General features: G+C 35.4%; 1 protein-coding gene across 6 annotated transcripts in view; it reads right to left on the minus strand.

Annotated features, from left to right (window-relative positions):
• Positions 1-26,070, minus strand: part of LOC141838399 (eIF-2-alpha kinase GCN2) — a 54,419-nt gene that overhangs the window by 17,583 nt on the left and 10,766 nt on the right. For all 6 annotated transcript variants that reach the window (XR_012602639.1, XR_012602638.1, XR_012602640.1 and 3 more), the window contains 9 exons: positions 23,858-23,912; positions 18,109-18,275; positions 14,223-14,410; positions 8,211-8,359; positions 5,901-6,150; positions 3,150-3,432; positions 2,953-3,046; positions 1,042-1,122; positions 910-966 (listed from right to left, as the gene is read on the minus strand). Coding sequence is in view for 3 of the 6 variants with exons in the window: in XM_074725854.1 (XP_074581955.1) it covers positions 910-966; positions 1,042-1,122; positions 2,953-3,046; positions 3,150-3,432; positions 5,901-6,150; positions 8,211-8,359; positions 14,223-14,410; positions 18,109-18,275; positions 23,858-23,912 (1,324 nt within the window). In the remaining 3 variants the exon portion in view is untranslated. The remainder of the gene's footprint in view (positions 1-909; positions 967-1,041; positions 1,123-2,952; positions 3,047-3,149; positions 3,433-5,900; positions 6,151-8,210; positions 8,360-14,222; positions 14,411-18,108; positions 18,276-23,857; positions 23,913-26,070) is intronic.

Raw genomic sequence — 26,070 nt, forward strand, 5'->3', positions numbered from 1 at the left:
TATTTAGTCAGAGATTGAATGAGTAAAAGATTTTTTTAATAAGACTTTGGACTACAACTGCAGACACAATAAAGAATGAAGCAAGATGATTTATTAAAGAATCTTAAGATAAAAATGTAGAATACAATGAGACGGTGATGATAAGGAAGCAAAAATATATATTAATTGAATAAGACATGTTGATGTGATTGGCAAAATATAAAAACAAATAATTTTTTTTGTAAGCAAATGTGTATGCCCAAAAAAAAGGCTGTATAAAATTGTCCTTGAACATTTTATCACATCTGATGTAGTGCCAGATCTCAGTAGATGAGTAAAGATGTCTAAATTAACTTGAATATGTATGAAGTAGCTAAAATTGAGGTAAAAGCATATGATAATTTATGACAAATTAAGAATATGAAGAAAGATATGAATCAGATTGGTAAAATATGGTGGGGGGGGGGGGGGGGGGGGGGGTGCGGGGGAACCCAGACTCTGGTTTTTATTATATATGAAAGATGAAAATTAAAAAGTTATTACTGATGATAAGGTAATTAAGGAAAGATGAAAAGAAAATATTTTTGTAACTATTAAATGAGCACTTGAAAAATACAGCAAAAAGAAGAGTTGTCGAGGCAAGAATAAGAGATGAGACAAACATTTCTAAAAATCAATTTGAAACTTGTGTTCAAAGGATCAATTCATACATGTTATATATGTGATATGACAACAAATAGAAAAATATAAAGAAAAGAAGAATTGCATTTGTAATATTAATCTTATTTCTCGAAATTCTTTGAATTAGCAAAACAAATTGTCAAGGTACAAGCATAAACAAAAAACATGATACTAGTGTCTAAAACATAAGCAAGTACATTATATGAGCAAAACATAATACATGATTTCACAAAAGAAAAGAAACCGTACCTTAATAACTTCTGCCTCAGTAAGCGATAAAGCACCTCCAATAATATCAAAATCTCCCTATTCAAAGGATCAATACAAGTAATTGTTCATGTTCCTTTGCTAGATTCACACTTGGCATAAAGTTACTTGTACCTGAAGAAAATGACTAGGAGTCGAGTGGCCAATGGCTCTTCTATAAACCCAAGATATTTCATATCTTTTGCAAAATAATTTCTGCAGGTAAAATTATCATTAAATATGGAAAATCTTTGAAGTACATCATTCCTTGGACAAAGTAAAAATCCCATAAAAAACAAATTGGGTACAAACCAGCACCAATTCTTATTTTGCTCTACCATCCCTAGGAAAATTATGCACAAAGAATATTGTATACTTAAATGAAGATACATTCAAGGTCCTAATACTCACAGTGATTTCAAGCTTCTGTTAAATATGAAAACATAATTTCACTTTAAGTTGCAGATACATACAATTATGACTTGACAAAAATTCTTGTACCATCACCTATCTAAATCTCTACAAGAAGTCTTCGATCAAAGAGCTAAAAGCTGCTGAAATGCTATATTCTGTTTATGTGCAAGAATAAATTCACTGCTTTCTAATATTTTTGTGGAAATGTCTAATTTACATAATGATATGTTCACTTTTCAACATTTCATAATTTAACAAAAAATATTTTTAAAAAGTAGAGTTACATCATTCATCAGTTTCTCTCCATGTCTCATAAACCAGCATCTTGTCAAACATATATCTGAAAATCATAATAATAATAATTGGTGCTAAGTAGCCTACTCAGCTTGACACTACAGAGATACTCATATTTAGACCCTAACTCACATTGATACTTGAGGTTAAAACCACATAGACCATACAGTGGCCTAGGCCATCGTCAAGAAGGGCCCTAAAGCTCTGCTAATAAATCCTCCAAAAGTGATTTTACATACAAATCCACCTTGGACTATGGTATCACAACTTAGACCTCAAACATTAGCAGAACCTCTTAAGGTATGGACTCAAGCCACCCAACTCTTATCAATAAGGACACAGTTGTTGACCGAAACCCTATTCATATTTTTGCAGTAGTATCACAGTAGTTCAAGAATTAATGCTGAAGCATTTTGCACTGACTTAAGCATTATAGGAGTTCGGACCCCACCAAGATGTCTTTAACATAAAGGTTTCAATGGGCCTGCCTTCATCTAGGAGATATCACCTCCAACTTAGTATCACTCCACCAACATCAGGAACTCAGAAGGAATGACTCCAATCTGACAGATATTCTGAATCCACTGGCACAAAGGCCCAGGTCATTCATCCAATTTTTTTCTTCTTCTATTGCTATAGAATGTGAACTGATTCACATGGTTTGCAGTTTGTTATTATATCTTAATGTTATAGCTAAGATCATCTAGTTTCTCAAAAATGTACACTTAAGATCATCAAATATAACCTATTCAGTGTGCACATTGAAACATATCAAAGATGGAGAAAACTGGCCATTTCTTTAGAAAAAAAATATAGCTCGCACCAAAAATGCACAGTATGTAATACCCTGTTTTGAGTGGTTGCTGATAGATGAACTGTATAAGTTGGTCCATATACATGATCCCTAAGAGAAAAAAACCTAAAACAAAAAACTGACGGCACATGTCGTCCAGCTTGAGGGGCTTAAATTTTCAATAATTTATGAGTGACTAAGTGCAAATGGATTTATACACAGATAAGTGCACCTAGGTTGCTCAAATTGAATGATACTTCAAAATATTGAACATGTCATCTCCCACTTATGCCAACTGAAACTTGCATTCAAAATATTTTGAAGCGCAAATAAAGATAGAAGAATCTAAGAGCCCAACATATTAGCTGGATAAATGTGAAAAAAGGAAGGAAAAATAGAAGAAAAAAAAACACTTATCATTCAGGTCGTTCAGATAAAGAATTGAAGATTTTTACGATTGACAATCCATGATGAGAAAAATCTCACTTTTATTAGAAATACTACAACTGAGCATAATGGCGTACACACTTCAAAGTAACAGATACCTGATTCATAACAACCCAATTTACGAATGGTGAGCGTAATTCGTGGCAAAGTTCTAGCATGTTTCCTCCTTGAGTTAAAAGCTTGATTGATTTCCTAAGATTAGGATTCCATAAATAAGCCAGTAAAGGGGTGTTGTCTAGCAGAAAATCATCAATACTTAGCATTTTAGGGAAAATAAAACTAAACAATATCGAACCTGTTGAAACTAGAAGAGACATCCAATATGCGCAGGGGTGATATATCAAATCTCTTTGCACAGTGCTGTCTAAATATTTCCTTGCTAACTGCAATGACAGTATCTTGGAATCCAGTACCAAACTCTGTATGTGGCATGAAACAATGATCATCTCCGGTCATGGATGTACAGCCACCTTGCTTGTTATGATATTTTGAAATTAATCTTCCTTCATCAAAGATAGTGGATACAACTCGATCATACACATATGTGTCCTCTGATGACTCTATAGTTCGAAGAATATCTATTTAAATGCATAAGAAAATGGGAAATGGATGTATTAGGTAATTTGCATCAAAATATTCTTACAATTAAGGTGCAGAAAGAATGACAATAATAAATTTTGAAAGTGTGAGAAGTTTGAGATTTTAAATGTAATAAGCATGCATAAGGGAAGTCTTCTCAACCAAAGTTGCCCTTCTTAATATTAATATCTGACTACGGAAGCCATACATTTTAGTTAGGTTCCACTTTCAATTGGTTAAAATAATAACTGATATATATATATATATATGATGGCAACATTATTAGATATGCCTTCATTCTTGATCATACACTAATACTCCCCGCAAGATGAAGAATTAGTTATGTATCATGCTCAGCTTATCTCATAAAAACAAATCTGACTCCCAGTAAGTGGCTTGGATCATTCATCACCAATGTATGCTTTGGAAGTAGCTGCAGATATAGTAGTCGGAATCAATCCTTCTCGCTTAAATTTTTGAAGTAATCTTATAAGTTGCGAGGCGTATTTTAAAAATTCATGACAAATTCTGAAGTTTTTTGCTTGTGGATGTGTGGCGCTGAAGTGAATCAATCCATCAATGCGCCCCCCCCCCCCCCCCCCCCCCCCCCCAGCTGCCCTCCCTCGTGTAATCATAACTGTCACCCTTTGCGTGACCCATATGGTTGCCTTCCAACATGTAACCCTGACCATTTCTCCACCCTCAGCAGAAAGTCCCTTCCACAATGCCTCAGCACACATCCCATTAAATCAGTGGATGATATTCTTAAATCCTGAGACCTCTCCTCTTCAGATTATCTTGAGCTTTGGACACCACTAGATACTTAAGGCAGCACCAACACTCCTTGTGTCTCTGTTGCAGTCATGAATACCCAATTCAAGCATCCTCCTTCCTTCTAAGCCCTTAGGTGCAACAGAAACCTAGGGGTTGTGCAACTCCTTTTTCTTTGGACAAATGGCTGCCACAAACTGTTGATCTGACGTTGATCCCTTTTTACCTTTCCTGGCCAGTGAGTTTTTCCTTTAGATGAGCTTTTCTCTGAATAGATCTTCTGTGTGTCAGCTTCAGTGCAAGTTAAAAGATCACAGCAAGTGACGTTATTGTTCGTTTACAAGCTCTCTGATTTTTTAGAGATCCAAGGCGGAACCTTGTTCCAGCACTTCTTTTTCTGTGCTTGAAGCCATGGATTTTGGTTAGGAAACCTTAGCATCATTGTTGGTGAAACCCTTCCCTCGATTTTATTTTGTTTCTGAGTACATACTTGGAACTCACTATTTGGTTGGAACAACAGGTGCTTCTAGCCATCGAAACTGATTGTGTCAGGGAGATCTTTGAGGTACTGGATTGATTTTATGTTTATTGTCCCTATTTAAGCCTTTGAGGTGTTGCTCATGCCTTGTGCTTCAATACAAGTGCTCTCTTGTAATAGCAGCAACCAGAGAGGGGTGTTTTAACTATGTTTATTGTCGTAAAGCGAGGGCTAAACTCCTTGATGAACTCAAGTATAAGCCCTTTTGTTTTATGTTTTGTTCAAGATAATTTCAGTACAGTGAGTTTGGTTAATTTCATTATGCTTTTAAGTTATGTCTAGCATCAGCATAACCAATCCATCTTCTGGAAGGATTAGACCCCAGACATGTATTCAAGTAATGTTGTAAGACAGGCTAGAGTAGGTGAAATGATTTATGCTTCCCTTAGCTATCAAACTTTATGGTTTTGAATATTGAATATGCTATGCGTTTCCTTGGTACATCTCTGAAGATTCAACAGTTGGAGATTAGAAATCTTCAGGACATGTGTAACTGTAGTTTCAGGTGGGTGTTCTTATGTTTAGCTCCTAATATGCATACCTTGTGCAATAACATGATATTGCCAAGAAGAATTAAAAATAAGTTGTTCTCAAAAAGAGAATGTTCAACATGTTGCAAAATGATGAAATAGGAAATAAGTTAAACAAATGGCATTTTTACCATTTCACACACCCAAAGTTCGACATTACTAAAAATGCACACTGCAAATTGAAATTTAACCAAACAGCACACTTTCTCAAAGTGAAATGACAAAACTGCTCTCCCACACATCTGCTCGTCATCCTAACCACATAGTGAATTGGCCTATCTCCTGAAACATTATTGAATCATTACTCAAACCAATTGTCAAAGTGTCATATAGCCAAAATACCTGAATGGCTATAAATGTTCAGATTTACATTTGAAGACATGATTGGATTCCTTGTAGCATCCTGGATTCATAGGAAGGCTTCGTATCGCCAAATTATATTATTTTTCTCCATTAACATGTTTTGGCCAAAAAACTCATTGATCGCATTAAATTGCCAAAATATGACATTTGAGTTATTTCTCGACTTAAGTAATGGGTTTAGTCCAATTTAGGTATTTTACTTGGGTGTTGGGTTATAAATAGAAGCATGTAATAGGTAAATACTTCTGACCACCAATTAACTCACCATTTAGCCACTCATCTTCGAGTCTAGGAGGTAATTCATGTTGAAGAAGTTCAGTAGCAGATGGACGATCTGATGGGCTCAAAGATATTAGTCTTTGTAACAAAGTTGCCTCTCTGGGAAATTTAGCAGCCCAAGAAGGTGGAACTAAACTCTTTTGTTTAAGATCTGAAAGAACAATGTGTCTTTCCATTGCAGTAGCAAAAGGATGCCACAGCTCAAAGAAAATAATTCCTAAGCTGTACATGTCAGCCTGAAATATGACAAAAACCAGTGCTACCATAAACAAAGTGACATGAATACCAAGGATAAACTGAGAACAAGAAAATTACAGCAGATCATGCACAGTAATAATCAAAAAACAACATTGTTTCTCAAAAAATATCAGCAATGACAATTTCATTGATGCTATTCAGGTGCATGCATGAAATCCACGTAATTTCAATTCTAGGTAGTGGCTAGGTTAAGGGTGACCTAAGGCCAAACAAGGAGAAGTTCTAGTAGGCCGACAACTATTGTATACTAGGTAATGGTTGAAGTCTCACATATGAATAGCCTCTAAACAAGGATGAAGTCCGAGTAAGTGTCAACCTGTACTAGGCATGGAGACATGAGTTCTCTTGGCATGGAGAAATTAAAATGAATAGTATTTTCAATCAACTTTGGAGTTGATTCAATAAATAGTATTTTTAGTCGACTCAGTTTCAGCACAAATTTAGAAGAATGAGTTGAAAACTAAAGGAAATTGCTCAATTGACTGGGTATGCATTAATAGTCGACGTGGAGAGTCAACTTAGGCTAAAGAGTAGAAAGCTTAGGAATCGACCATATAAGTTGACTGATTGGTATACAATCAACTTAAGGCTATTTTGAGAAGCAATTAATGAGAATTCCGAAGACTCGAACATGTCATACACTGTAATACCAATAAAATAGTCAACTGATGATGTCAAATAGTCCATTGATAGCGATTCAAATAATAAATTATAGATTCATTCATTTCATATCAGAGACTTTGGGAGATCTGTTCCAGGAGGGCGAAGAGAAGTGTTATTGCATTCTAGGGCTTCTAGAGGGCATTTCAAAGCAACCAAAGTGACCAAGCAAACAAGATCTCATTCATTTGTAATCTCCTTTATTTTATAATTTCATTTTTTGCTTGCCTTTATTGTATTTGTTGTGTTATGTGTATTGTTGTAAGAACATAGGATTGGAAAAGGTTTCTCGGCCTTCGGAAGATGTCCGACAAAGAGATAGGTAGAGGTGTTATTGCAGTTGACCCACCAAAAGGTCATGAGTTGTTGAGTAGGAAGAGTTCTAAATCACATAAATGATTGGCTTGGATGTTTGTGTTTTTCTATTGTGATTTGTATTCTATTTCCACTGCGTGCACCAACAATTGTAGATAAGCACAATCAATGAAATTGACAAAAAGAAAACGAAAAGATGAATGGGCTATTAACCCCCCTCTAGTCGCGCAACCGATCCTATAGTTGACACCCTTCTCTTGTCGTTACAAGGCCATCAAGAGAGTATTTAGTTCTTCAGTAGGTTGGAGTCAATTTCACTAGGACAGCTCCAGGACACTTCATAAGCTTTTAAGACGTTTCAAGATTTTGCTTTCAGTTCATTTTGCTTCATTCTGCTTATGTCGTTAAATTTATGCATATATCCTATTGGACTAAGTAGTTACGTTTTGCTTATGTTCCTAGGATGCAAGAATGCTTTTAAGGATGTTTTTGCAGTGAGTTTACTTAACAACTTTTCTTATATTATGATTGAGTAATTGTGTTGGTGTTTATTAATGTAAATTTTTATAAGCTATGTTCTGGTTTATGAAAATTTCTAGTTTAGTAAATACCACGAATTATCACAATGTTGTCATGTTGCCAATGATTGCGAAGACCCATTTGGGACATGACATAACAACTCCTACTCCTAATATAACTACATCATATCAGTATAAAGTTTGCTTGCAAGTACCAAAGAAATTACCACAATGTCGTCATGAGTTCCATGTCATGCCAATGGTTGTGGAAACCCACTTGAGACATAACATGACAAATCCTAAATATAACTACTTTATATCAGTATAAAGATTGCTTTTCTTACTACACTAAATAACATGGTTTTCTAGGAAAAATTGGAATTAGACCAACATTAAAAAATCACGAATGACAATGTGCATTGGTAATTTCTCAGAGATACATATCCCAGTATTTTCAAATGATCAAAGAACAACCATAATGTCTAGTGAAAAGTAGATATTGATGAATGGAATGCACTAATTTAAACACATTTCCCGGTACAAACCTTTTCATTTATTTGTGGCCAGCTCATCTCAACTTCAGGTGCAGTGTAAAAGTAAGTACCCACCTGACCAGTTCCGTCCGTCGACATGCCTGTCATTTCTGCTGGAAAATGTTGATCATGATCAAGCTGCTCCAACTGTAGGAATTTGGCTGTGGAAGCAATATTTCTCTTTGAGTTGCAAATTCGTTAAAGAAACTTAAACATAGATATTTGATACAATTCTTCATTATTGACATTATATTACATATTTTAGCTAATGAACAATAACAGATAACTAATAGTAAGATAAGCTCTTTACAATCTTGTAAGTGTAAATACCAAAAGAACTTAGGTTATAACTTAAGAGTTTATTTGCATGGTAATTAGATACGACAAAATAACAGTCATTGTAATTATTTTTCAATTTCCAATACATTCATGTAACTTTATTATTTTACTCACATGCAGTCTTCATCTATGCCCTTCATACACTAACGAGATATGGGGATTTTAACACACAATACCCCAAGTGGCCAGTTGATACTTTATTGAACCCTTGTAAGTTGTAAAAAATTATAGAAATAGTTATATCAGAGATTTAGATCCAAAATTGTGCCAATACTTGTACCAGAGTCTAAATAACATAAATTTTAGAAATTCTCTTAATATCCTCATACCTTCATAATTCTTAATTAAATTTAATATTATATTTTATGTCTTAATTTTATAATTATTATTTTTATTACCTTAATTTTTTAAGGTTTACTATTTTCTAATATCTTATTGACTTTCATATTATTTTTAGGGAATATAATTGCCCTTGTGAAGATTAAATATATTGAGGCACTATAAAAGGAAAAAAAAACCAATATAAGTATCCAAAATGTGCCAGTTGCATGGGATCAAATTGTAAGAACAATTACACAATATATGACTGTAATACTACCTCAAGACAAAATACCCTAGATGGGATTAAAATATAGATATTGTCAATATCCCTATGTTAAATACAAATTTGAAGTTTCACAAATAAAAGACTACTAAACTTCATGAAAAAAACTACAATGATAATGAAGACATGACACTAATGCAGCATGAGAGATTATGAAAAAGTAGATCTCTCAACTGATGGAAATGAGTCAATATTAGCTTTGAAAGAGAATAAAATCTTCTCAAATACAATCTCCTCTAATTCACATCAGAATTGAAAGTACAGAAGCATATTGAATTTTGAGGAAGTGAAATGAAAAATTGTTAAGGGTTTCTAATTAAAAAAAGTTAGTGTTTCAATATTTATACTTGTGACTAACAAGGAGATTACTGGGATAGACACTGAGTAATGATTGATATTGTTCTAATAGGTGAAGAGGAGATGTCCAAGAGGGCACGAGCAAAGTTCAGACATTTACAAGTGGGAACAGAAATAAGATATTGTAAGAAAGAAAATAGCAAACCTATCTTCTATGTGCAACTGAGAGATTAATAAAAACTTTGCAGACAAATAAAGGTAAGAAGTCAAACAATTACTCCAAGGAGAAATGTTAAAATCTACTATCAAAATTGAGTAAACAGAGATGTTGGCAAAAACCAATAACTATTCTCGTCTTGAATCATTAAAAAAAATCAATAATCAAATGAAAGATGAGCATTCATGAAGAAAATACTTCAGGAATAGAGATGAGCAAAGAATGAAAGTATCATCGATGTTACAGCAAGGCAGCATGGGAGAGATTAGTGATACCAGCCAGCACAGGTTACTGATAATTTACGAGAAGGGATTTCAAACCATAGAGATAAGTTTACTTCAAATCAATACAAACATCCTTCTTTTTAACTGATGGTACATTTTCCTTTAATGTACCTTCCCTTTGAAAGTTGTTTTTCAGTCTATTGGTTGTTAGGTGGCAAAAGGTGACTCGCTCACCCCGGGCACCTCTCAATGTCAGCCCCATAGTGATTTGAAGGAAGTCAAGGTGACCGAGAGGCCTCTTCAGGTGGGAGGGATTTTATTCCCCAAGGGATTGTTTTCCCAAGGATTCGATCCCTGCTTTCATATGGCAATCTACCACCCGAGTACCAACTCAGCTGTGCCCATGGGGGCATTTGTTGGTTATTAGGGCACCCATGCAAGGGAGGTATGCATGTCAATATAGTCTACATTGATGGTGGACTTGTTGATGGATGAAGTTGCACTCCTACAGCTTCAAGGAGATATCATAAGATGGATCAATCTAGATCCAACACATTAGACAATCGCAAACTCATTGCAAAGATGCTTTAATGGGCTGATAAGAACTTTAAGGGTTTTCTTGTCGGTGGATTAATTAAAGGATCAAGCGAAGGGGAGATCTTTCATACATTACTTCATGTATTCATGGTTATATAAGGAGAATTATTATCAATGACAGCAACAATGGGCCCGTGATGGTGAGGTGTGTTGACAGTGTGGATGGCAGATTTATAGGGAGGACTGAAGGAATACAGAGCAGCAAAGAGTAAGTTATATAGTAGAAGGTTGTGTCCTCGCTCATCATCAAAGATGATATCAAAAATAGCAGCCATTTTTACTATATAGGTTCAATATATTAATTTACTAAAGAAATTCCTAACAGAAACAAAATTATGCCTATTCTAAGATTGAAATTGGAAAAATAGACTTATAACTGAAGTTTTGTTCTGATTTTGATTTTTTTTAATACCCACCAAAATATAGGTGACACATAATAAGTTGTTGTAGGAGGGAATTGAGGAAAAAATGATGCGGCTAGGGAGGACTGGCATTTATGACTCAAGGGATGGAGTGGACAATTAGGAGTTAAGGGAGAGTGATGGTTTATGTGGCAAAGGATGATCATAGATTTAAGGATTTTGCATGGTTACACTAAGAAGCAGTAGGATGGCAGCTTGCAATTGGATGACAACTTATTCAATATGTAAAGCAGTAGGATTTGACAATGAGCAATGATACAGAGATTGGGCTAGAAGGAGCAATTGGAAGAGATTTGTTGATATTCTTAGCAGGACATGGTGAAGAGGGAAGAAAAGTGTGACGTGGAGAAGGGAATGCTGAAAGATCACATTAACCCTCGGCTCCCCCTCGAATATGGGAAAAAGAAAGACCTTGAGAGAGAAGCCTAATTTTAACTGATGCTAAGTTAGAAAGAACAAAATTATGCTATCCTATTCGATAGAGGAAATTTTACATATACATAAAGGACTCTAACATTACACTTAATGAAACAATAACCCATGTGGCATGTTCAACTAAATTTATACATTATGACAGTTACAGAATTTTTACATTCAAAATAAACCTTATCAGTGTAAGTTATCTAGCAATAATATTGCCCTAATTGATGACAAGTGTAGTTTAAACTTGAATCTTAAATTGTTTAGAGAAACTTTAAAAACCAAGGTTTTAAGTTTAAGCATAACTACAACCAAATATACAAAATAAGTTTCAATACCAAGGAAATAATAATGTCAAATATCTTGAAAACATTATTTAACAAAAGATATTAATAAAAGGATAAATAGTAAGTGGTTAAATAGAGACCTTCTTCTATATTCTTATGAAGATTTCATGTAACTTCCACACTAAAAGAAAATTTTATAGGATTACATTGTGATCTGTCATATTTTATAGGATTACATTGTGATCTGTCATCCTTTATAGACCACAATGTGGACAGTCTTTAGACCTGGTAGACAACCCATTCAGATTCTCATCTGATCAAGCATTTGCTTTAGGTACGGGATCTCATCCTAGAGATTACAAGGTCACCTGAGATTGCTAGGCAGAGACTGACAGATTGGTTTGCACAGAATGGAGGGGTAGCTTGGGCGTATGACTTCTTTAGACGGCCTAGTCCCAGAATGTCATGGGCTCAGATGGTATGGAAGACTTATCTTCAATCGAGTCACGTAGTCACTTATTGGATGTTGGCACTGTTGAGGCTTCCCACCAGCGATAGAAAAGATTATCAGGAGGACCGACAGTGCTTGTTTTGTAGGCAAGCGCTTGAGACACGGGAGCATCTGTTCTTCCAGTGCCTCCCTATTATAGAGTTATAGCGGAGGATCTGAGGTTGGCTCCACATGCATCCGGAGCTGTCCACATATCGTCAGACGCTTAAAGTTTTTAGCCAACACTACAGTGGTAGCAAGACATTGACAAAGGCTCATCACTTGGCCTTGTCATCAGTAATCACTATGTATGGAGGGCATGAAATCGTAGTTTTTTTTGTGAGAGACAATTAGATGTAGAAAGGAGATACAGCTTCATGTATACATGTCTTTAGGCGTCTACTCAAATTTAATACTTCATCAGATATGAGGAACCCCTAAAGCCTCATTTTGTACATTTTGGCACATGGTATACAACTTTTACTTATCAAAAAAAAGAAAGAAACTTATAGATAATAATATACAAGAGGTGAGATTTCTAACATGGGTGTGCATATATCAATAGGCAATTGAGATAGCTCAAGGCAATGATAAATGAGTAAATAAATATGCAAGGTGGCATAGAGATGTCCAAAGGAAGTCACTAGATTTTATAAATTTAGAATCCTTAATATAATTTTTAATATAGTTTATTATTTTAAATCATTTTAAAGTTTTATAAATATATCAGCAAGGATTCCTTCACTAGTGAAATCAAACCTTCTGGCAATCTAAGTGTTTTCTTAGAATTGAGATTGCTCAGTCAAGGGAGAAAGATTAATATCTCATAATGAAAATATATCCTTGACATACTTGAGGAGGTAGAATTGTTAGGTGCAAAGCCAATTGATACTCGTTGATCCTAATGTTAGACTAATACGAGGGCAGAGAAAGTTGTTGTCCAGCTCAAGGAAGCGTATTGCACAATCATTGTGCCTATATCTAATTTGTTTCGATGTAAGTGTAAGTAGTTAATTCCTTGAGGCTCTCTACCAAGACCATGAGGAATTGTCTTTAAGGGCGCTACAATATCTCAAGAATGCTCCACAAAAGAATCACCTAAAATTGCAGTTATCGCCAAATACAGCTTGTGGATTATGTAAGTACAAATTGGGCAAACTCTCTCATGGATGAGAGATCCAAAAATAGCACATTTTGTTTGTATTGGAGGCAATCTGATATCTTGAGATAGAAAAAATTAAACAATTGATGCAAATATTGTAGTAAGTTTGAGTGCAAAGAAAGAGTATAAAGATATGATTCTTGCTGCACATGAATTTATCTAGCTAACCACAGCTAAAGAATGAGCTAGGTAATGTGCACCTAGTAAGCCAGTGCAATATATTGCGATAATCAAGATGTCATGCGCATTGTTTCTAATTTTATCCTTCACAAGAGAATAAAACAAATTGGAATTGATTGTCACTTTGTCAATCCAAGGAGATTCTCACATAGAATAGTCACTTGCAGCTACACCAACTAAATGAGTGTAAATGAAAAGGGATAACAATTGTAATCTATAAAGCTAAAAGGGACTACCTAGGGTGTACCCTGACTTCAACAGATCATTATAATAAAGGCTCCATGAAAATGGTATCATGAAAATTTAAAAATCAATAGTTTATGAATTTCTAGTGATCTTTGACATTTCTGTCTATTGGCTTAGATTATTGCTAAAAATGGTAAAGATTCAACTGATTTAATCCAGACAATGCAATCAACATTGAGAATTGGCCGCTAGCTAATCCTTGAGATGATTCTGAAGTTTTTAACTATGTCAGGTATCATCCTAGACATCCTGGATGATATGAATTGAAGCCTCAGAAGCAATTAGAAGGTGAACAGTTCTGAGTTGCTTAACTATGCCAACTGATATCACCATAGACATCTACGATGATTTAAACTGAAGCCCCTGAAGTAATAACAAGATAAAGAGTGTTCAAGTATTGAACCGATGCTAAATTTGTACAACTGGTAACAGATCATGTGGACCAAGATTTCATCATCACCATTTCAATAAAAAAATGTTATCAATAGCATATAATGCACTAAAAATGGTCAATAAAGAATAAAACATATTAGACTTACCGAGACCAAAGTCCCCAATTTTGATTTCATTACGAACATCAAAGAATATGTTACTAGGAGTCAGATCACGATGAATTATACCCTGACTATGTATGTGTGCAAGACCCTCTACAATTTGGCGAAATAAATGCCATACATAGTCTTTGTCAGAAGAGGAAGAATAAGAGTCGAAATCCACCCGTAAGGTCCTTGAGAAAGAAACTAATAGTTAGGAATAAGAAAAAGTTAATCAAACTAAAGTAACCATGTTTGTACAATAAAGAAACAATACAAAGAGAAAGTGCATCTATGCAAGAAAAGCTAATGAACAATAACCCAAATCAAAATTACCTAATCTTGACCTTTTACATCCATCATACTGAAACCCTTTTTTCAACTATCATACTCATTAAATAATTTGATAAAAAATACAAATTACATTAAAATTATATCAAGATTCACCTAAAAGACACAAACCAGTCAAACATCAATATAAAAATTTCAGTACAACAAATTATTTTCAAATTAACCTAACCTGTGTGTCATAGCATGAAACACAATGTTGTAACTCACAACTCGCAGACTCGTGATAATCCATAACTTAGTTTATTACTGCGTACAATCGTGTCCTAACACTAAAATGCAAAATCATGACTCGCAGACTCGTGGTGCGAACATGGACATTCAGACCAAAGTTAATGGCCGACAAAAACCTTCTCAGACAAAAGCAACCCCTTTTCCAACCAAAACAACCCTAAAATTGTATGACTCGTAGTGAAACCTCAAATACTCATGGACATGGACTATCAATGTCACTCACTATCATGTTTTGGTCATCAAACAGAATGATAAATTTTGGTCATGCGGTGCCAACGATACGACTCGAGAATTCAATCCATGCTTGTGTTTAACTATTGGTATACTTCCAACATGAAATAATTATTCTACCGAGTTAGCAAATTGATCCTATTTTTTAGCAAAGACTTGGACATGTATTTATTTCATCTATTTGTTCTAAATAAGTTTGATGAGTTGCCCTTATGGTTTGTGCTAGTTTCGCTGAGAATGACCATTGACACCATACTCGTTATGTGCACACAAAAAACCCTACATTGATTGAGGTGTGATCAAGGTTTAAAATTTTGAGCAGTGTCAGAGTTTCAGTTTATGATCGGAATTATACGATTTTAGTACAATATAGTATCCTGCTGATAAGGTTTCTGTGCTTTTAAAATATAAAATGCACTAATTAAAAATTTTATTTATATTTGACTCTTATACATACTTATATTGAACTAAATTTGATATTAACTCTTAAAACATTTGATACTTATTGAGTAAAAGTCGATTTAGGGTTAATTGAAATTCACCAAGTAAAAATAGCATGATTAAATAGGTTTAAACTAGATTTAATTTGAATTCATTCTAATCAGTTTAAAATTAAACTAAATTTATATATATAATAATTTAATTTATTAATTATAGTATATTTTATAAGATTAGAAATTATATTTATTTATTTTATTTTTCTAATAATATGTATCTTTCATCCTTAAAGGAATTTTTTTCTCCCTGTTTACCTCTCGTGGATGGATAAATTAACCATACACAGATGGAGAAAAATAAATTATATTTTTTTCTCATATATGGATATAGAAAAAATTAGCAGAGGGAGGGAAAAGAAATTATGAGACAAAAAAGAAATATATGTGAAAAAAATAAAAGAAAAACATAAAAGCAAGGGTAAGGAGGAAAAAAAGAAAAAAATGACCCTATGACCCGTCACGAGGTTGCAGGGGCCTTCGTGACCGGCCACAAGATCGCAATGGCCTCCATGACCTCAACAGTTCCAAGCTTGGCGGGCAAAATAATAAATTTCACCAGTACCAACCAATACAGCTCAAGAGCTTATATCTTGGGTGTGATAATAATTGAGCAAACTTAAAAGAACTAATTAGGTAGTTGAACATTTTTAAAAATTCATGAATTAGACCATTTTGAATTGCTGTTTTCCAATTTTCAATAAGCATTTCCTTGCCTCATAAGAAACATGACTTAATGACAATTTTTTCCGACATTGTGTCTAGGGATGACTTGATTTTTCTCTGAAATTTTGTGTTAAGCTCTTTACACTCATTTCTGCCTTGGTCAGTGATAAGCTATCACGTCAATTACTAGATGCATCATTCTTGAATACTCTTAACCATAGTAAAGGAGTATCATTAGGTGCAGCTATATAATTTTGGCTAACCTTTTTAGATTATTTATTTCTTTACACCTACTTCAGCACCATCAAGATTTTTGCCTCTAATAATGAATTTTTCATTACAGCTTCTCCCTCTTATCTCCACACGCTCTAGTACCAAAACTATATGAGCAAACATACAATGGTGGCATAGCCGAAACGTATCATTTTGATAAGAAAGCTCGATATTGGTCAACATAAATAATCTCTCTTCTATCTTTGTGTCAATCATGTATGTATTGTATCATACCAACACCCATTACTCCTGTACATGCTACGACACACAGGAAGATGAATTAAAATAATATTAGTTATTTTTTTAGCTCATTCCATATAACATAATGTCAGAAGTATACTAATCTAAACGGACATAAAGTTCGAACTTATGTATATACCAAATTAAATGTACGATTGTCTTCCCTTCTTTTTCTTTTACATCTCTTTCCTCCTTCCACCTATGTTCGTCAATTAACACCATATAATGAGACATCGGCACATTATCGAAGAAGCAGTATCATTCCAATCAAAAATTGAAATTCTGAGGCGACTAAAAATTTTAAAACTTACAACACAACTTTTTCTCACATACTAAGATACCTCTATTTTTGTTACCTTCATCTGAAATTTCAATGCATACTTCTAACCCAAGTAAGCCTTTGATTAAAATCTCCCTATAGCACTTTACAAAGGTAAGATTGAGTACATCGCTCATCTTATTTCATCTCATATTATGGTTTGCAAAGATAGGAATCCCACAATAGAATCTAAGTTGATGTAGAAAGTTGATGTGGACTGTTATTTCTAAACGTGAGTAATACTAAAACTTGTGTTGTAGACGTTGAATTTGCTAGTGATCATAGATCTATGTGAGAACATACATGTTTGTTAGTGGAAATTTAGTAAAGTGTAAGAAACAAAGTTTAGTCACTAGTACTAGTGTTAAGGCCGAGCACCAAATTATGAATCAATGTGCTTGTTTGATGAAGGAGATGAAATGTGGATGAAGTTAAATAATAAATGTGATATCACAAATGTACCTTGTAAAATAAAGTCGTGATTTAGATCAATGATGATCCATTCTTCATGAGCACAACAACCATTCACTAGCGGACTCATGCTTTATTCATGATATTTTTCATTATAGATCCACATTTTACATTTCTACTACACAACAGCCATTCACTAGTGGACTGTCACTTCATTCATGATATTTTTTATTATAAATCCACACTTCACATTTCTACTGAAGAACAACTCTTTTTATTATTTTAAAAGGCCCCTCAAGGCTTCTCTTTTCATCAAGCTATTCAATAAGCCTCTCAAGGCTTCTTTTTTCATCAAGCTATTTAATATGCAACAAGAAGTGCATGATTGCTACATTCATTTTTAAATTGAACGATTTACTTTATTACATTAGTAGTCAGATTACTGTCCCTATGTTAGTCTTCTAGTGTCCACCTTTAGTGGAATGAATCTCAATAACAAGAGTGGGCCACCACAAGACAATTTGAAAAGTTTAATAGTTATGATCAGCTATGATCGTGTAACCCGATAAGAAAAAAGGAATATCCAGCACAATAATTACAGAAAAACTTACAAAGATGTTAAGAGCATTGCATTACAACATTTGAAATGGCCATAGGTGCTTATGCAAATAAATACCTAGGGCAATACTCCATTTGTATATACAGGTATGTTGATTCATTTCTACTTTCAACATTGAAATCTCCATAACTGGCACCCAGATAGCTATAGCTAAAGCTTTCAGTAATTCTAGAACCAGCAGCAGAATCAAAATTATTGTTACCATATTCAGTCTCAAGCCATGCCTGTGAACAATAAAAATGTAAACTCACAGAAGTGGAAAATGATTCTGTGATATATGTTAATCTACAAATGAATGAATAATGTTACATTTAACCAAATCAAGCAAGAAAGCTACAAGAAAGAATTTGTTTATAGGATTAAAAAACTAATTCTGAGCACAGGCACTACAACGTTTATGAATGAATTGACAAAGCAAGAGTAACCTAGTTCTCTTTTCAAAGATTAAGAGTTTTGAGTGTCTAACCTATAAGCAAAAGCAAGCCAAACAACCAAGAATAGCTGGGATGTCCAGTCCTCCAGATCATCGGAAAACAGAGTACACCAAAAAGCAGTAATTCCTCATAGAAGAATCAACTTATGGAAACTCCATTGATCAAGTCAAAACTGACACTTCCCCATCCTATAGTAATTCTTCAACATCCACTTCATCCATAAGCAAAACTACAAGTTGGATCACAATTAAACAAGAGTATGGACATGCCAAGATTGCCTTGGTTTTTTAAGCTTTTAGATTAGTCTATTTATATCATGGTTGTCAGTCTGGGTTTTTGATCAGGTTCTCTAATAAGGGGTATTAATTGTAAGGATCAATAGAATTGATGGGATCAGAATCAGTAAGGAAAAAAATAAAAAGAAAAGTACAAAAGGAATAAAATAAATCTATTTAATGAATAAGATAACAAAAGGTAGTCAAAACTTAAGAATGATGCATCCTATATTTCATTAAATATCAATATTGTATATCAAACTCTGTCAATGGCAAATAAACTCCGTCATGGCCAGTCCCAAGCCCAGATGAAAGAGGAAAATTGTGTTAGGTTGCCAACAAGCAAATGTTATGCATGAATCCATCAAACTATTGCACTAATGCATACACTCGAAAAGAGCTTTCACGCCAACATCCAGCAATCAAAGTCAAATGTTTGTAGCATCATTTTTTTAGCACCATTTGTGGGAAAAGATCAAATTGAGCAAGACATTGAGAGGAGATTTGTGAGTAGAGCTAATCTTGAGGAGCGGAAGCCTCACATATTTTCGTTGGTTCGGTGCTCTACCTATGGGCCTAGAAATTTCTTTATCAATTTCTTCTTTAATATTTGTCCAGTACAAACCTATCAATTTCAAGTTCCCGTATTGACTTCCTTGGAATACATGTGGACATTTCTAGGGCTTAGGTGTTTATACCTCTTCCAGACACTAGTGAGCTACCCCACGGTCTTGGGATCAACCTTCTTATACCTTTCCCAAGCACCAATAGGCTACCACTCGATCTTGGAATCAAGCTAGCACACCCCAATGATAACAAGGGCTTCTTAAAGGGCAGTCCGAAGCACGAAGTTCCCGCCAATGCGGGGTCCCGGAGAAGGATCTATTGTATGCAGTCTTATCCTACTTTGCAAGAGGCTATTTTCGAGTCTTGAACTCGTGACCTCCATGTCACACAGCAACAACTTTATCATTACGCTAAGGCTCCCCTTCAAAGATTACCTTTATTAATTTATTGATCTCCAAAGATGGCTCCCTACTGTTTACCAACTTTAGATTTTTGTGCATCCTTCCTCAACTCTTTTGGAAATTTACATATACTTACACTCTCCTCAGCCTCAACGGGATCAAGTTGGTCTCCTTTATTACACTCTCCCTGACCTCATCGAGATCGAGTCGACTTCTTAATTTCTTTATAATACTTTCCTATCATCAATTTACTAGTCCCCTAAGGATTACTTTTATCAATTCAGAAATCCGTAATCCGCTAAGGTTCCCATCTATGTACTAACTTTATACTTCTGTGCATTTTTCCTTGCATTGCTTTTGGGTATTTGCAGATACTATCACTCTCCCCAACCTCAGTGAATCGAACACTCTCCCCGGCCTTAGCAGGATTGAGTAAGCTTTTCTTTATTACACTCTCCCTACCTCAGTAGGATCTAGTACATACATTGTCTCTAGACAACAAGATCGAGTACATACACTTTCCCCAACCTAGGTGGAATCAAGTCAATTACCTTTCTTATACACTTCTCCAACCTCAATGGGATAGAGCACTCCTCCACGGCATCAGCGGGATCAAGTACGCCCTAGCCTTGACAGGATTAAGTACATATGCTATCTCCATACAGTGGGATAGAGTATATACACTCTTCTCGGCTTGAGTAAAATTGAATCAATTTCCTTTATTATACACTCTTCCGACCTCAACGAGATCATATCAAACATCTCTCCTCAACCTCAACAGAATCCAATAAGGTTTTTTATTATTACACTCTCCAACCTCAATGGGATCAATTACATACACTCTCACCAGAGCATAAATGAGTACATACACTCTCCCCGGCCTGAGCGGGATCTAGCGAGTCTTATAATGCTCTTTCTAAATTCATTGAGTTGAGGGATCGAGCGGGTCATCCTTATAATGCTCTCCCTAACTTCGTCGAGTCATGGGATCGAGCGGGTTTTCCTTAATGTTCTCCTCAACTTCACAGTTAGGGATCAAACATGTCTTCTTTATAATGCTCTCCCTGACTTCGTCGAATCACAGGATCGAACAAGTCTTCCTTATAATGCTCTCTCTGACTTCATTGAATCACAGGATAGAGTGGGTCTTCCTTTTAATGCTCTCCCCAAATTCACCTAGTGGCAGGATCGAGCCAATTTTCCTTAATGCTCTCCTTAACTTCACTAAGTCATGAAATCGAGTAGATCTTTTGAATAATTCTCTCCCTAACTTTTTTGATTCACGAGATCAAGCGGGTTTTCCTTAATGCGCTCCCCCGACTTCGCCAAGCCACGGGACCATGCAAGTCTTCCTTATAACGAACTCCCTGATTTCATCAAGTCACGAGATCAAGTTGGTTTTCCTTATAATGCTCTCCTCAACTTCACTGAGTCGCAAGATCAAGTAGAGTAGGTTGGAGTTTTGGTTTACCCTACCCCCAACCTCTCCATCCCTCTGAGATGCAGGATCGAGCAAGACTTATTTACACTCTCTTCGACCTCGTTGCTCTTCCTAGTCATAGGATCGGATTGGATTTCTAACCTACCAACAGACCGGCTCAAGCAAAACCAACAACACTAATTACATGCAAGAAAATATCTCAATTCATTACTTTTAGAAGGGTGCTTACTGCATATCTATTATATGGTATCACATTTTTTCAAAGGGATGAAAGGGCATATTGAGGCCCCACAAGAAGCTGTGTAACCCATCAAGGTGGATGGAAATCCAAACTAAGGGACTCCAATTAAAGCCACTAAAGCCTTTCTTAGCTTAACCCTAGTATTGGCTATCAGCTTACTCTCAAGATTGTTGGCCACTGTAGAGCATTCACCCCTAACGACCATCTTCGCGCAAAGTAGGCAAAGGGAAGAGAAGAAGAGCAATAAAGACTACTAGAAGGGGGAAATGGAAAGAAACAAAATGGGAGAAGGGGGAGATAGCCCTTATGTACATCGTGCATTTATTCCAGCAGCAGATATACCTCCTTGTGAGCATCACCACATAGCATCTCAAGGCCTGTCAAATTTTGGGATATCATATTCTACAAATGGGATCTGCTCCTAATCCAACAGTGAAGATCAACCTTAGTGTCCCAACGCCATATCCAACAACGTAGTAAAGCCTAGGAAAGGGTAACCAACACGGTCGCATTAAAAAGCAAGTGGACTTTCTACCCTTGCTTTAATTGCACCCACTGTCAGAAGATTCCAACGTGATACAGTTGGCACAGGCATTATAATTGCAGCGCATCCGAAAATCAAGCATGAAGTGGCACCTCTAGAAGTTCGTCACCCTCTGAATAATTAAGTCTCATTTGACTCTGATCTTTGACCTAACTCAAAGGGGGCCTTATGATACCCTATAGATTCCCCCTATCATATAGAATGATTCCCCCTCCAACTCATCAAGCTTTGTCCATCTGGCTTAGCTCCACGTTAGCAGACCTACCAGTAAGCCAGGTGTGTGTGGCATCTAGCAATGCCTTGGGACCCAACGCTCGATTTCTTGAGCGCCCTTTCACCCCTTCGACTTCCAAGGTACCCCTCTTAGCTTCTAAGTGCTCAGCCACCCGAGTACCCTTCTCAACATCCAAGTGCTCAGCCCCCTGAGTAGCCTTCATAGCTTTTGAATGTGTAACCTCTTGGGTACCCCTCTCAATCCTTAGGGCGTCAGGACGCTTGAACATCTAAACACCCCAAGGCAACCTCAGGAGTTCGACCGCCCAAATCACTGTGGCTCTGCACCTCCCAACATGGAAAGGATTCGCAGGACTCTACGTCCGAGATCTCAGTCCATCTAGGTCAGCCCTCCAAATAGTGTGGATCTCCATCCACCCTTACACGACAGGTTTAATCCCTCAAAGGGACCACATACCCCCTCCCACTACAGATATGGCCTTGATAGAAGTCGTGGCAAGGCATTGCCTCCGCAAGCAACGGTTCATGTACAAAGCATAAAGGGGTGCACACCCTGTCATAACGGGCTATCAGGGGATTATAACAAGGTATGGTCTTGACATGAACAAACCAATTATAATCAGAACTCCCTCACCATGTTTTGAGGGATCTACACTAATCCCCAGAAGCCTCAAGCTCGGGTCATATAAAAAGATAAACCCAACATTGATCAAAGGGGATCCAATCCTCACTCATTGGAGTGTACTCTTGGACTAGCTCTTTCACTATATTTTGACCTTTCTTAAGCTCCATCCTGGATACTAACTTAAGACTCAGAGTGACATTACCATACCACTCTAGCACTCCCTAACCCGTGTTAAGCCATGCAAGATCATCTACATCCATGGAGGAAGTTGTCATGCCAACGCCCAGCGACCGGAGACTTTCACAACATTAATATCATTTTGATAAATTATTGAACCTCCATATTTCTCGACATAAGACAATATGTGTTGTATTTATGTCATTGTGTTAATCATGTCAACGTGTATTCTATAATTCCAACACTCAACACCCCTACAACATGGGTTAAGATGAATTAAGCTAATGCTATTTTTTTAAACTTGTGTTCATACAAGATAATGTCAAAACTGGATCATTCCATATGAAATATTAAAACTGAACATAAATATTAATTTGTCTTATCTTCTTTAACTTCTTTGTCTCCTTCCACCTTCCAACTTTGATTCATCGCTAATAGCATAGATCAAAACATTGATATGATACCAATATTGAAATAGTATCATTCTAGTCAAAGACTGAAACTCTGGCATGACTCATAACTCGAGATTTTAAATCTCGATCCAATGTCTCTCATAGAATGAAATAGAAAGACTCATTTCTTCCTCAACAAACTCTCCACAAAGCTTAGCTTGATAAATAAAAAATAATATATATTTTATCTGCACCTAATAAGATTCTTGACTTTTAAAATCTTGGTATAGTTCCAAAAAGAATTCATAAATGGAGCAATAAGATACTAATCATGAGAAGAGGAGCCCAGAAGTGCAGAATCATGGTAATTAACCAAAAACATAAAGGATAGGTGATTAAACCAACAGGAGAATTTTTGTTACCTCATCCTGATTGAATGAATAATTGAGATATAAAAATGTACTAGCACAAAAACCTGATAGTAACGAACGACATGTTGGTGCTGCAACCTTGAGAGTGTTGCTACCTCTCTGAGTAAAAGTAAAAAATTGGAGAGGGTTAACAAGAAAGCAAGGCATGGTCTACAGGTTCTTTAATGATGAAGTTCAATTGTTAAAAATAGTCTAAACCTATTTAGAAACAAAGAAATAGTCTCAGAATACCCACATGTAGATCTAACCATTGACTGGTTGGTTAAATTTGCAAGCATCTTAAGAATTAATATAGATTTTCATCAAACACATAATCACTAAGAGATAAATTTTGTGGAAGCTGCAGTATTAATAATCATCAGAAACTCTAAATGTCTACAACATATTTGAATAATGAAATCCTTCAATCTTCTTGGCATGTTTTATCCCTTCAAGGATCCCTAGTGCTGAAATAACACAAAGACCCTCCAAGCCAAAACAAATACAGATATGGATGCAACAGCATGTTTGATGGAGACAAGTGGCAAGCTCCATTAAACGCAGAAATAAAGATTCCAAAACCCAACTTTTAATGTAGCATACTTTGGAAAATGATCATAGCACACAGTGCTAAACTTTTCTTCAAGGAAATTGTTCGTCTTCATGAATTGTCATTCACAATTGTTTCTAACTGAGATGTAAAGTTCATAAGCTACTTCAAGCGAACCTTATGGAAATTGATGAATACAAAGTTGAAGTTTTCTTCTTCTTTCCACCCTCAGATAGATGGTCAGACATAGTCATTAGAAGTTTACGTCATTTACTTCGTTGCCTTGTTGGAGATCATGTTACCACATGGGATTAAATTCTTGATATTGTTGAGTTTGGCATATAACAGTTCAATGAATAGATTCACTGCACACAACTCATTTGAAATTGTTACACGTATGCTTCCTAGAAAGCAAATTGATTTGATTCCTCTACCATTAGAGGCAAGACCAAATGTAGAAGTTAATGCTTTTTGCAACCACATACAAGATATAAAATATGATGTCAAACATAAAATTGCTCAATGAAAGATATAAGACATGTTGATCTAAAAAGAAAGTTTGCTTAAGTTAAAGAACGTGATATGGTTATGGTCCGTATAAGGCCAGAACATTGAGAACCTCACCTTATATTTTGAACATGAAAATGTTATGGCAAGTAATGAACACAATGCTCATCTGCCATTAGTTCAGACATTGAAAAAAGAAATTGAAGATGTAATCAACCATCACATTGTATTAGAAAAAAGAGGTGGTTATCAAAAGTAATTTGTCAAATGGATGATGCGGCCCCTTTCTGAATGCACATGGATTGTTGATGAAGAATTTTAGCGGCTAAATTGAGATCTTTATGAAAGATGCCGTGCTTTTAACTTGAGAGGGGTGAGTTTTCTCACCTAGGAAAAGTCGATGGAGACGAGTGGCAATCTCCATTAAAAATTTATAAATGCAGAAATAAAGATTTCAAAGCCCAACTTTTAATTTGGCATACTTTGGAAAGTGATGAGCCTATTTTAGAAATGATATAAAGTTCAACAATTCCAAATGTTTAAAGTCAAAGTTTCAAAGTAAAAATCAGCTATAAATTTTTAGTAATTCCAATGTGTTTTGACTTCTAATGTGCCAATTAAGAGTCTTTATGAGTTCTTTATGTTTCCAATGAGAGTCTTGATGAGTGTGTTTCCACATGCCATCTAACACCGACATTAAACAATACAACGGATTATATTAGTTCCTTTGATGTGTTTTTCAGTTTTCTCAATTTTTATGGTTCTTGTCAAGAGTTTCAACTTCTTCATTGTTTTCCTATTCTAAAGTTAAGACTCTGTGTAGACATCTGGATATTATATGACCTTTGTCATGACAATTAAAACATTGAATATTAGGGCTTTTTGTTTTTCTAATGGCTTGTATATTTTGCTCTATTCGCTTGATGGCATATCCATGATGAGTTGGGCTAGGAGGCTTGCTATATTGTGATGACATTCTATAAGTAGGATTATTACTTGTTGAGGGGCCTAATGAATGCATGTAAAAAGATGTCGCACTCAATCTCTTTAATCGGGGTTGGGGCCAATAATTTTAGTTGTTTTTGAATTTTAGATCTCAATCCATTAATGAAGTAGACCGGTATTTGATTAAGGTTTAATTTAGGGTTACAACGCATTCATAAGTTTTCAAATTTGCTTAGATATTCATTTACGCTCATATTTGATTATTCTAGATTGATT

The sequence above is a fragment of the Curcuma longa genome, chromosome 11 (assembly GCF_044706935.1).
Source record: "Curcuma longa cultivar G26 ecotype Majalengka, Jawa Barat chromosome 11, ITB_CL_G26_1.1, whole genome shotgun sequence".
Taxonomy (NCBI): domain Eukaryota; kingdom Viridiplantae; phylum Streptophyta; class Magnoliopsida; order Zingiberales; family Zingiberaceae; genus Curcuma; species Curcuma longa.